At 31.4% G+C, this 14,334-nt stretch overlaps 1 protein-coding gene across 1 annotated transcript; it reads left to right on the plus strand.

The window, feature by feature from the left end:
• Window positions 1-12,133: 12,133 nt before the first annotated feature.
• LOC18448887 (protein S40-1) lies at window positions 12,134-12,523 on the plus strand. Its single transcript, XM_006858942.3, has one exon. The coding sequence runs from the start codon at window positions 12,134-12,136 to the stop codon at window positions 12,521-12,523; it is 390 nt and encodes a 129-aa protein (XP_006859004.1).
• Window positions 12,524-14,334: the final 1,811 nt, after the last annotated feature.

A 14,334-nucleotide genomic window follows, 5' to 3' on the forward strand; every position in this document is an offset into this window, starting at 1 on the left:
ATAATTCTATAATCATACTTATAATTACTAATTATTATTAATATTGCTAGAATTTCAAAATTGAAATCTAGAAAACAAAACTAGCGAACATTAACATAAAGCACGCTCATGGAGTTGCAATATATACCTTGTTTTTTTCTCTTTTTTAGGTAGTTGCCAATATGACTGGTTCGCTTCATGCACAATTTACCTCATATGTTCAAATATCTATTATAAATTAAACACCACTCATCAACCAAAAATTCATAATATATATATATATCTATATAAAATCCTATAGGAATAAACAAATAAATAAGTTAAAAAGAAAAAGGGCGATGAAAGAGAAAGGTAGAGAGAGATGAAGTGATGGAGAAAGACAGAGGAGAAAGAGAAAAAGGTAATGGAGAAGAGATAGAAAGAAAGATAATGTCGTGGGGTTGGGGTAGAGAGAGTTAGAAGAGAAAAATCAGATTTACTTCTAAAATTACTCAATCTTTATCAACAGTCAAATCCCTTTAATTTCTCTAGGATAGCAATACAATCCAAATCCATAAAGGAATCTTCGTTCTCTAAAGGATGAGTACGAAATCTCTCTCTTTCTCTCTCCTCCCCTAAAGATGGGAATGTAATTTACATAATAAAGTCACCTATCTTATAATCTGTATAGCATTAAGGTCCCTTCCTACTCTTGCGAGATGCGTCCACCATTTTACTCTGGTTTAATAATATAGTAATATATATGTATATATATATATAGGAAAAACTAAAAATAATAGCTGGGCAGTTATAATGAATAGTAGTATAGGTAGAATCACATTCGTCAAATCTTCATCGAGTGATCCAAAATACATATCACTATTTTAATTTTAATTTTTTATCTATAAATCTGATTAAGATGAAATCTTGTTTGTATATACCTAACACTATTGCACACCATATAAAAATATAAAAAAATTATTTTCAATAATTTAAAATGATCAAACTACCCCGTCATATTTCAAGAGTATTTCGATCATTTTATATTTTGGAGAAAACATTTTATATATTTTTTAATTGTGCGCCCTATATTTTAGTACACATACATTATGATCCGATTTCAAAAAAATATATTAAAATTTATATAATAATATACATTTTGAACCACATGATGAAAGTATGACGGTTCCCGTTCTACCTATATTACTATTCATGATTGTTGCCCAGCTATTGTTAGCTTTTTCGATATATATATATATATATATATATATATATATATATATATATATATATATATATATATATATATATATATATATATATATATATATATATATATATCGAAAAAGCTGGGATTAGCCCACTAGCTCATATGAATATATGAGCCCAATGGTCCAGATTGAATTTGGGCCGATCTGACGATCACGACCTCATTTTCTATTTTAATTTTAATTTTAATTTTTTTTCTATAAATCTAAATCACTTAAAATTGTAGGTCCTTCTCATCAAGGCGTAACTAATAAAAATATAAAAAAATTATTCGTAAAAAATAAAATAACCAAAATACCCCCAAAACTTTTCGGGGGTATTTTGATTAATTTATTTCATATAAAATGTTTTTTTGATATTTTTTGAATATTCAAATATTTTTTATGAACACAGTCCTAAAATTTCAAGTGATTTGAATTTGTAAAAAAAAAAAAATTCAAACACTACCGGGTGATCTTCAGATTGGCCCAGATTTAATCTGGACCGTTGGACACATATGTTCATACGAGCTAGTGGGCTAATCCCAGTTTTTTCATATATATATATATATATATATATATATATATATATATATATATATATATATATATATATATATATATGCGTGTGTGTATGTGTGTGTGTAAAGATGTTGTGCGCCCAGGTGAGTACTGCTACAGTAAACGCTTACAATCCGGGCCGATCTGATGCTCATAAATGTCCGATAGTGTTTGAATTTTAATTTTTTTTTCTAATAAAAATATAAAACAAATAATTTTCAAAACAAATGATCAAAATACCCCCTGAAAATTTTCAGGGGTATTTTGGTCAATTTATTTCATATAAATTTTTTTTATATTTTTTGTAGATTCACCTATTTTTTAATAATACACGCGTAAAATTTTAAATGATTTGGATATGTAGAAAAACAATTCAAACACTATCAGACATCTATGATCGTCAGATCGGTGGCTACATAATGGTGTACAACAGTGACTCCACACATATATATATATATATATATATATATATATATATATATATATATATATCCAAAAACACTAGATTAAATTTCCACATCATAATTCTAAAATTTGGTCTCTAGGCTTTGAAACCAGGACTCTGATCCGTGGGTTCACCATGTTGATTGCCCAAGATTTCAGCCGTGTTTACCGCATGTAGACACCACCAACCATGTGGGAAAAAGCATTATGTATCTTATCTCCTTCTAATCCGTAAAAACTCAAACAAGTAATCATAAGAAGGTACAATAAAGTATTAGATTGTTAAAACAAGTCATAACATGCGTGACAACGCAAAAGGTGGACACTAAAGAACGCAAGTTATTAATAATATTGTAAAATATTAGGCGCACAGGGTGTCATGTGGGGATGTTGTTCTTTCTAGGGTTTTGATAAGAATAATGATTGTGTGTTTTATTGGTTCACTCTTTTGCTTCGTTTCATTTGTTCCATGTAAAAATAAAATAAGTGAAACAAATGTCGCCAATATTCTATTGCAAAATTTTTTTTGTTTAACATGGTTTTAATTAAGTGGAAAAAACTTATTTCCCATTATATTATGAAGTTGTGGAGTATTTTTTATTCTGTGTTTGCCAACTGCAAACATGATATCATAAGATTTTATTAGTCGATGAACTTTATTATTCCTAGAGAAAAATGTTACAATGAAATTAAGCACACAAATGACGTAAATCGAGCTCTCTATAACTTCTAAAAAGAGTTTACTCATTTAATATCAATTGTTATTCTCGTAGTCCATTGTAAATGGTTATCATAAGTAAGAAATCCTTTTAAGTGTTAAAAAATTAAATTCCATGAATTAGTAAAAATAAATGTAAAAAAAGTCATTAGAAAATGTGTTAGGTAGACTCCTTTCCCTAAACTTTCAAATTTCTTATTTTAATTAGCATTATTTATTTTTTAAAACAAAAAGGTTTATATTTTAAAATTTTTAAAACTTTTCGTATATTAGATTATATAAAGGAAAAAATTTGTATAGAGCCGAGGCTCTAAACAATGAAATTAGAGTGCACCTCAAAAATTTCACTAGAGGAGGTTGTTTTGATGCCAAAATATCTTCAAATTTATCATCTTGACATCAAGATGCATAGACATGAGAAAAAAATGGATTTCAAGTTTTGAAATAGTGCAACTTGTAATACATTTTTGGACCATCAATTCTCAAGATTTTTAAGTTTTCATAGATCTACTCCATCTAGACTATTTTTTATGCTTGAAATTTTATAATTAGAGATGAAAATATATTTTAAGGCTATTACAAATTTTTTCAATATTGAAACCACATTTCTTGTCATTATTTGAAGGTGCGTTTTACTTTGATTGTTTAGAGCCTAGGCTCTATACAAACCACACCCTTTTATAAAATAGGACAATTTCTATGAATAGTCGAAAAATCCATTTATTTATCATATAATAAAATAGTTGAACATCTAATTAAAAAATGCAAAATTATAAGAAACTTATTAAAATTGGAGCCTCCGACAACTTACGTTGCATTAACTATTTCAAAGCTAGATGTAAACGTCGCCAACTTCCCAATTTTGACTAAGTCACCAATTTTAGCGGTGCACCTGACCAATTTTCAGCTAATCAAGACCCAATTGTGCTAAATTTGGAACTAATTCAAGAGAAATAGCTTATTTACATGTATAGTTGACCTTCCTTCCCTGTTAGCCCTTTTCATGGTTTCTGATTTCGTCATACATCGTTGAAATCCTAGATCGAAATGGATTTCCAAGAAAATAAAGTTCAGGAAAACCGAAAGCAATTCAGTATTATCACGAAAATCTATCTAACCCATTCTCAAATATATTTTCAAATAACAGAAGGAACTTATCCAAAAGGAATTTCATGACATTACGACATATGCATTCCCAATTCGTTTACAATAAAAAAAGACAAATCCTTGAAATATAATATTTTTTGTTGACCAAATTTTAAAAAGAATAATATACAAAGATGACCAAATTTTAAAAGGAATAGTATACAAAGAGTCCATTTATCTTAGGGTGGGTTTGTATAGAGCCTAATCAAAGTAAAACGCACCTTCAAATAGTATCGAGAAATATGGTTTCAATATTGAAAACCTTTGTGATAGCCTTAAAAATATATTTTCATATCTAATCATAAAAGAGTAGATCGAGCAGATCTTTGAAACTTCAAATCTTGAAAATTGACGGTCCAAAAATACATTACAAGATGTACTATTTCCAGAACTTGAAATCCATTTTTTTTCTCATGTCCATGCATCGTGAGGTCGAGATGATCAATTTGAGGATATTTGAGAATCAAAACAACCTCTTCTAGTGAAATTTTTGAAGTGGGCTCTAATTTGATTGTTTAGAGCCGCAACTCTATATAAATATTTTCCTTTTAGTATTGAAACTTGTACAGACTCGGCCGAGTATTTGATAGATTTGAGCAAGTCTCTATCGACAACTCGGACTCGAGAACCTATTGATTCTAGAGTCTTTATTTTTTAATAGGGGTACTAAATGTTACTTCTTATTGTTGGATATGGTTTTATCTAAAATCATGCCGAAAAGAAAAACTCATATTATATAGGAATGATATTGATAAATTTTCTACGTTGAGATACTCATTAAAATCCAACTAGATCAGGGCTTTAGGTTATATCATAAGTTTGGGATATGTGAGATTTGTAATTTTATATATAGGGCGTGTTTGATAACAAGAAGTGTCTTTTTGGAAGTTTAGAACTTCTTAATACTGTTCAAGTTTCGTGTTTGATAAAAAAATTGAACTTCAAACAAAAGTTCAAGGAGCAGTTCAAGTTCCAATCTTGCTTTAAAAAAAAAGTTTCAACCCAAGGGTTGGAACTTAAACTTGGAACTTTTTTTTTATGAACCCCCTAACCCCCCCCCCCCCCCCCCCCCCCCCCTCCTCCCTATGTACAAAATGTATATATTATATTGTATAATATACAATATAATTTATTGTATAATATATAATATATTTTATTTTATATTATATTTTATTTATATAATAGATATTTATAATATTATATAAAAAATATATATAATATATAATATTATATATATATATATAATACTATTTTATATATATTATATAATAAAAATAAAGATTAATAAAATAATTCACTATATAATATATCTTATATAATACAAATATATATCAATAAAATAAAAAATAAAATACACTATATTATATTTTACAATATGATATATATATATGATATATGTAAATATTTTATTGTATATTATATAATATACTTTTTTGCATAATATATATATTTTATTATATATCACATTTTATTTATATAATAGATATTTATAATATTATATAATAAAAATATATATTAATAGAATAAATAAATATAAAATACAATGTATAATATACTATATTATTTTATATAAAAATATATTATATAATAAAAAATATATATATATTATACTATGTTTTATATATTATATAAAATATATATTTATATATTATATATTTATGTAATATAAGATCTTTTCATATATATATATATATATATATATATATATATATATATATTAATAGAATAAATATAAAATACAATGTACAATATACTATATTATTTTATGAAAATATATAATAATAAAATAAATAGAAACTATGAACTTCTTAACTTATCAGGGAAGTTATCAAACATAGAAACCATGAACTTCTTAAGCAACTTCTAATTTACAGTTCTTCAGGAACTTCCAACTTACAGTTCATGAACTTGCTTCTAGTTATCAAACTTGCCCATAAAGAATAAGAGTGGAAAGAATGTGTGCCATATTTGGGTCACTATATAGCGAATGTGTCTTCCTCTAGAGAGAGAAGCAAGGGCCTCCCCTGCATGAGAAGCAAGAAATCCTAGTAGAGAAAAGAGTGATTTACATACAGACCCTAAAATTTTAGGTAAAATACAAAATGGTCCAATTATATGTGGAAATTATAAAGAAATTTGGTCAACCCACTTTTTTTATTTTTTTCAAAATTCCCCTCGATCAACGTGAATTTTGATTTATTTTTTCTTCTCATAGATAAAATACCTTCCTATAGAGAAAGCCGCTACTTGGTGGGTCTTGCAAAATAATGTTGGTTTCTTATAGAGAAGTGGTTCCATTTGGATTTTGACTTGTTTCCCTTTTTAGGAAGAGAAAATCTCAATTGATGTCAACGTTCTCTTCATGAACAATGATTTAGTTTGAAATAGACATAGAAGATCAATAGATCAATATGTAATATCAGTCTAAAAGGATGGTTTAAAAGGGCTGCTTGATTGAATTTTTAGGGATGGAGAGGTTACTCTCTGATCCAAAATATATGATGTAACTCTCATCGGTATAATAGATTTCAATTTGTCATGCCCATAGATGTAGCTCATTTAAGGTAAACAACATAAATCTTTTGTAGTCTTGTAGCGTGTACGTTTTGTGCTTTATGTCTCGTATTATGATTTGTATTCTCCCTGATTTTATTTTAGGGCAATTAAGTATACGACTTTGGTAGGATCCAACCTTGTTTGTTCCTGCTTTCGCATCTAAGGATATTCATTTTTATTGCATGATCTGGCGCAACTGCCCTATTATGAGGTTGTACGCAACTGCCCTATTATGAGGTTGTACGTTAATTGTTTTTCCTTTCTCATTTATTATTGAAAAAAATGAGTGGGAGCCTTATCTCCCCTACTGACTTACCTAAAAAAAATATAAAGACGTTGATAGGTCCTAATAGTAATGATCCTAATGACTAGTAAGGCCGATAAGCCTTGGAGGTCTCTCACCCATAACACCTATAGCAACCATAGAACGTAGTGGTGGGTCGTTATAGGGGTTTTGGTTAGATTGCTTTCTAAAAAAGGTGCAGTTGGCATACGGATGCATCCATAGCGGTAGAGGTAAAGTTCGCCTTTAAATTTTATTATGGGATATAATTTGGAAAAACTTTATATAAGGTTGTAACCTTACCTCTACGACTACAGATGCACCTCAAAAATCCATTGGAAAAAATAGTTTTAATGTTGAAAAAAATTTTGATTGATCATATCGACATCGAGATGTAAAATCATGAAAAATAAAATGATTTTAAGTCTAAAAAATAGTGCATTTACAACATATTATCTACACCGTCCATTTTCAAGATTTTCATTTATTTATAGATATACTTGATTTTAACCTTTTTTTAAATTTATAATTTTATAATTAGATATAAAAATAGATTTTGAGATAATCCTAAAAACACTTTACATCAAAATTATATACCATGATAAAATTTGAAGGTGCACATTACCTCTACAGCTACGGATGCATCTGTATGCCAACTGCACCCATATAATTTTGATGTAAAATGTTCTTAGGATTATCTCAAAATCTATTTTTATATCTAATTATAAAATTTTAAATTTAAAAAATGGTTAAAATCACATAGATCTATAAACATATGAAAATCTTGAAAATGGACTTGTAAAATGTACTATTTCTGAGACTTAAAATCTTTTTATTTTTCATGGTCATACATCTCGATGTCGAGATGATCAATGAAAGTGTTTTTCAACATTAAACGTAGCTCTATATAAGGTTGCAACCTTATATAAACTTTTTCCTTCTAAAAAACTTCTGAAAAAGGTAATTGCTTTCCAAGTCATTTATTACGGGGTTTGCTTAGAATACTTTTTAAAAGAATTCCGAAAAAAATAATCTAAGCAAAGTTGGCTTAGATAAAAAATAGGATGGTATAACAATTGAATAAATAAAATATTTAAAAGGTGGGAGCCGGTTCTTACTGGTTCTCTGACATAACCTGGTGGTTTCGTCAGAGAATCGGTAGAGATCGGGCTGAACCAACCAGTTCTATACCGGTAGAGATCGGGCTGAACCAACCAGTTCTATAGGGGACATGGCCAGATCCCTATATATTACGAAATCCAGAATGGCAAGGATGATTTTTATTTCGGAACTAGCAATTCCGATTCGTATAAATAATTTTTCAAACACTGATACTTACACATAGAGTGTTTCCTAATATACTCAACATTTCATTACTTTGCATTATATTACAAAATTTTTAAAACAAAGGCATTTTTTGTCATTAAGAGTGGTTGAATAGATATTACGACATTTTTCCCTATAGTTAATAACTTGTTTCATTTTTTTTCAAAAATATCTACTTTATTTTTAATTAATTATCTAAAATACCCTTAGCAGTTTTGCTCTTTACAATGATTAGCATTATCTTTCTTTGGGTTCCATAAGGACACTTCCTTAGTAAAGAGCTCTCTGAGTCTTGTTGGATTACTACTTTCTCATGTTTTTAGAAAGCAATCTAAGCAAAACCCCTAAATAAATAAAACAAATTTTGCTTGAAATCAGAGGGAAACAAAGACAAGAGAGGCTAGATTTTTCTGTTACCATATATCATTATTTCAATATTCAAATGGCATTACCTATCTCAAAATATCATTTTCTCTCTCTTACATCACAAACAACATCAAATATATGAAAATCAAGATCATAAGAGCAAAGGGCTGAGACCCACCTTAAAACCAATATTTCCTCCCTCATCATCTCTATATAGAGAGAGATTAACATACATTCAAAAAAAAAATAGCATCGCAATGTTCATTTATTTTTGTAAGATAATGAAAATTAATAGTGCATTACCCTTATTTTTCTTAAGAACTTAAATAATATTATTTATAATAATTTTAGTGATTCTTTTAAAAAAGTTTTGGGCCGAAACCTACCGATCCACCCGATTATCCAATCCAGATCACCGATCCGCTGATCTGACATAATTTTTGAGGTGGCTGATACGGGTCACCAGTCCGTTTTTTCAACCCTTTATAAGCATAATCTAACAAATCTTAAATAGTTTTTATGGGACCTCATTACCAAATAATATGTTTTCGATTGACTTATTAAACATTACTAGGTCAAAATTTAAAGGAAAATTTACACGAACTATGGACCTTCTCTCAAGAATTATCCGACGCATTATTCTCAAACTCGAATACTAAAAAGTCCACCCAATTCACTGCCGAAATCCATAGGAAATGTTTTCGGCATACCAACGACACGAAACTAACCGCGAAATTTCGGACCCGTTGATATGGACGCTTGCAAGGCTCCACGCATGATTAGTTTCGTGTGAGGTTTCGCTTGCGTCTAAGGGTGGGTCTCTTTTCCTCATAAGTATTAATTAATATCAAACTCGGTTAAAAACAGGTTGCCACGTGGCCGACTTCTAAGTAAACGCGGAAGCACGTGTGTTACGTGCACCAGTGTTGTATACGTTGCAAGCGCTGATTGCCTATCAACTTCCTCGTTCTCTCTCTTCGTTTATTCCTTGCTTTGGATAAGCTTAATTGGAGCGTTGACGATACACAAGAGTGGCGTACGAGCCGACACCTTAGATACCAACCATTGCCTCGCCATTTATTTCATTTTGATTTTATTTGAAATTGTATTTCGGCTTCGAGTCAAATTATGGCTCGGCTCGAGTCTGGCGTGGGATTATTTATAAAAGACAACGTTCCTTTGGCTTTTATTTTAAATGACTTTTTCAATCCCTTTCATCACACAATGAGAATAAAGATTTTGGATCATCTGAGTTTTGCAATACAGGATGGGTCGACCTGGACCAGGCCAGGTTACCTAGAACCGGCTACGGTCCAGAACTGGACGTAGCCGGTTTTCACCAGTTAGGATGGTTAAGTCTGAAATTTAAATAAAAATAAAAAAATTCAAAAAATAAAAATATGTTTATAATGGGTTTTTTTTAATGTTTTCTGTTGTTTTGAGAAAGATTGAGAAGTATTTCAGCCATAAATGCTTAATTTACATTTATTTTTATTTTTAAAATTATTTCTAAAATACCATTTGGTACAAATTAATTTTTTAAAATCTACTTTCCATTTCTCTTTTCATCTCATTTGTATTTTATTTAATTATACTTTAGACATACTTTATATATTTTTTGAAATTTTTTGAGATTTGTTTGAAACGTTTTTAAGCCTTTCTAGCGCGGTTAAAACCAGTTACTTGGACCGCTCCCAGCTTACCTGGACCCATGTCCAGGTTCCATTCCTGGGTCGTGTTTTTTAACACTGGTTGTTGGGATTGGAAATGATGGATTTATGTTGTTTTTTTAGAGTTCAATGTGGGCAGAGTCCTTTGCGTCAAAGTACAAGGTTTTGCGTTTTTTGCCGACTATTTTTTGGTTTGTGCAAATGATTTGGCCTTCATGCTTCTCTTTGAGATACTGTTAAAGTCTTTTTTGGTTAAAATATATATATATAATGACCAATAAAGTAAGATTTTGTAAAGGGACCGGAGAGTGATAGAATCTCCGAATATCAGTATAGAGCACTTTGGTCTCTTGTACAATTAAGAACGAAATTACATGCCGTTAATTGAACCATTATTAAATTAACGTTCTAGCATTTTATTTTTCTTTTTGAATGTCAAGTTGTGACCTACTGAGTGTGTAATTCTAGATGTGGCACCCGGACTACTTCTACTTAGAGCCCTTCCTCAATATTTTTCCATTTCATCATGAATTTATGGATATTATCAGGACCTTAAAATATTAAAATAATGTTCTTATTAAAAAATAAGTTGTTGTCAATGTTATTAAATATGAATTTAAATTGTACACAATTAAAACGTACAATCTTAACTTTTGCATAGACGTCTCTGTGAATTATAACGCATATTAAAATTAAAAGATAAAAAAATAACTATCCAGCTAAATAGCTTTAACTTACATTCTCATTATCGATTCCTTGTATTACACTGTTGCTCGGCTCCCCATTTAGGGCTAGTTTTAGATAAGTGACATTAATTTTAAAAAATTTCAAATTGCTACATTTTTTCTTTCAAACTACGTGTGTTTGTAATTATAACGAAAGGTTTTTATCGTGATGATACTAGGAAGAAGCCTTCATATACCTAAATAAATTGATTTTACCTGGTTATTATTGAAGTTTGAAGTTCTCTTGGTAACACGAAGAAGAAAAAATAAATTTATTTAAGGCATTGTGATAATGGTTAGAACATATGGTCAAGAACCACATGTTTTGTATGGAACAAGTGCTAAAGACAAAAATATAATATGACAGGTAAGAGTTTGAATACATGGACACCCTAAGTCTAGCTTTTTGTACGGTACCATACTCTTCACAATTTTTAGGTGAAATAATGTGTAGTAAGGACAAACGTGAATTCCAACCTAAAAAGAGGTCAATAACACAAAAAAAGATGTATGTTTCCCTTTTCGTTTTCCCAAAAGTTCTCCAATTTATGAATTAAAGTTTTTGAAAATAAAATCTTGCCAAAATTATTCATGGAGGCCAAAGTTATTCCTGCCCTAGGCCCGGCCGTTAGGGTTGGATCTGGCCAAATAAAAAAATATAATAAATAAAATAATAATAATAATAATAATGAAGGGCCACGCCGAATTGAACTTGCCATGGCCTAACCCTGCCCTAACCTATGTCTTTTGTGGCCGAGGCTCTAATTTTTTAGGGCTGCCCGGGCCAGGGGATTCGATCCTACACCACCCCTAAGTTGTGTTAAGATTTTCACGCATGGCGTACTCTCCACCTATAACTTCGCTACCAAGCTATCTAGCCTAAGCCGAGCCGAGCCGAGTCGAGTCGCTCCTAGACTCGAGCTTAGCCTCCATCCGTCCGTACATCACACTCCAAAGTTTTTTTTTGCTGATGACGTCATTTAACCGACTCGTGAAGTGTGCTTTGGACGATAGCAACCCTCTATAAATACCCACTTTAACACACGATTGCAAAGAGAAGTCACAATTGTTTGGTTTTAAGATTATTGAAGAAGGTTTCATAAAAGCAACTCAAAGGGGTTTGCTTTCTTTTGATGGACAATTTTGAAGAGCTTCTGGAAGAGGATGTGGTTTTTTCCGGCGAGAAAGACGACCAGAACGCGCCCGAAAAGACCTGGCTTCCGGTGAAGAAAACGATGGGCTGCTCTCAAAGGAAGATGTCTCTTCCCGTTTCGATTCCGGTTAAGATAACGGGGAGCCAATGGAAGGGCGGTTTCCATTATGGAGATGAAGAAGAAGTTGAGGGCGAGGGCGAGATGGTTCCTCCTCACATTTTGGTGGAGAGGAGAATGGCTGGGAGTTGTCGGAAAACGGCGTTTTCAGTTTTTGATGGTAACGGACGGACGCTTAAAGGGCGGGACTTGAGGCGTGTTCGTAACGCTGTGTTGAAACAGACCGGTTTCTTGGAAGGTTACATTTTTTGACCAACCAAATAGAAAACTCTCTCTCTCTCATGAATTCTCCATTTCTCTTTGTATAAACCAAAGTTACTAATTTTTTTGAGCAAATGTACTTTCTCTCCATCTCTTTGTTAGAAGTACAGTGAATTGGGTGCTTGTAATGAGTCGAAGAAGAAAACCAGAAAATGAGTTTGTTTTCAACTTCTTTTTATATAGGTATCTCTTGGCAAGATTTTGAGCAAACTATCTTATCCGATCTCCCTAGTATTAGATAAGCATGCCGGTGAACTGGGTGCATTGTAAATTGCAGATGTTTCCAAGATGAAAAAGAGAATGATTTCTTGTTTACTTCTTATTATTTATTCAAAATTTCAATTACGGCGTGTTTGATGAGGGGCAGTTTCTGAAAATGGGAGTTCAATGTCCCTCTTCTATATTTGACATTAAAGAGAAGGGCGCCTTCCGCACAGCTATTTATTAGTGTTAAAATGAGTTCATTTTTAGAACACCTCCCTCCCATAAAGAAAAATGTTGGAAGAGCAGTCTTCCATAATTTGTGGTCCAGTCCCAAAAAAAAACTCCACGTGTCAAGTATACCTTTATATTTGTGGTCCTTATTTACCCCATTTCGCCGCATTTGATAGAAGACTGGTTTGTTTTTTCTTGGTTAATGCGGCGTTATTCTTTAAAATAAACTCAGTCATTGCAAAATTCACCAAAAAATTCCTTAATTGCGTTATTCAAAGGAAAAATGTCATCCTTCATATTCATACGTTAGCTTAGGAACATCGATAAATATAACGTGGCTAAGGCTGGTTCATGAATGTGTGTACGGGCGCCCAGGCCAAAGATCATTTCCTTTCAAGGAGTATTTGATTACCAGAAACTTCCGTTAATTGCAGCAGGTGTTAGTTTGTGGAATAAAAACTACTTTAAATAAAGAGGGGTGAGCTAGAACCTTGCACTTCTCTTTTGGAATGGCAGTTTCGTTATTAATAATTTATTATCTGAACCTTTTTTTTTAAGTCCTATTAAAATGAATATTATGGGGTTTGTGAAGGCCATTGGGGTTTATATAAAAAAGTATAAAAAAATAAGTCAAGAAAAATAAAATAGCTAAAATGACCTAAAAAAGTTAGGGTCGTCATCATCATCATTTTGACATTTTTCTAATTCATTGGAGTCAGCTAGATGAATCCTGATTCTCCATTCTGCTCTATTAAAGGCCATATCTTTCGTGAGTTCATAAGTCCCCATATCTTTTTATCAAAAATTAGAGTATTTTGGCCATTTATGTTTTTGAAATACATTCTTTTAGCAGCTTTTGGAGGTGCATGAGGACTGGGAAAATGGATGCCTTATGCTCTCTATAGCTAGGTCTGATCAATGGTTGGACCTGGGCAACGTAGCTTGGGCTTAGTCCGAGTCCTTAAAAGGCTGGCTTGAGCTTGGGTTAGGGCAAAGGGTGGTCCCTAGCCCAAGCTACTTCCCAGCTTGGGCAAGATTGGGCGAATCTGGCAGGGCCTACAAGACTCAAAGAATTTTTTTAAAAAATGGTAATAATAAAGAGAAAAAAAAACAAAAAAAAGCCAACCCAGGTATGTGGCCCTAGCCCCAACACTGACAAGCCCAGCCCTTATCCAACCATCAGTCCACATTTTATTGCCTGGGACCTTGTTTTTTAGGGCCAGGTGCCCGGCACATTGCTAACCCTATCTATGGCATAGTAAAGACATAGAAGGGTTTTGGGATCAGGGATTCATGAAGCTCTTGTAATAAATTTAGCAATTTGGTTTCAAAATTTCATTTAGATGCCAACTTCTTGACCGCATCAA

Source organism: Amborella trichopoda, chromosome 1 (assembly GCF_054954075.1).
Source record: "Amborella trichopoda isolate Santa Cruz 75 chromosome 1, AtrichopodaSantaCruz75HAP2 v2.0, whole genome shotgun sequence".
NCBI classification, from domain to species: Eukaryota; Viridiplantae; Streptophyta; class Magnoliopsida; order Amborellales; family Amborellaceae; genus Amborella; species Amborella trichopoda.

Coding starts and splice junctions, on each gene's coding strand:
- LOC18448887 (XM_006858942.3), top strand. CDS start 12,134: ATGGACAATTTTGAAGAGCTTCTGGAAGAGGATGTGGTTTTTTCCGGC.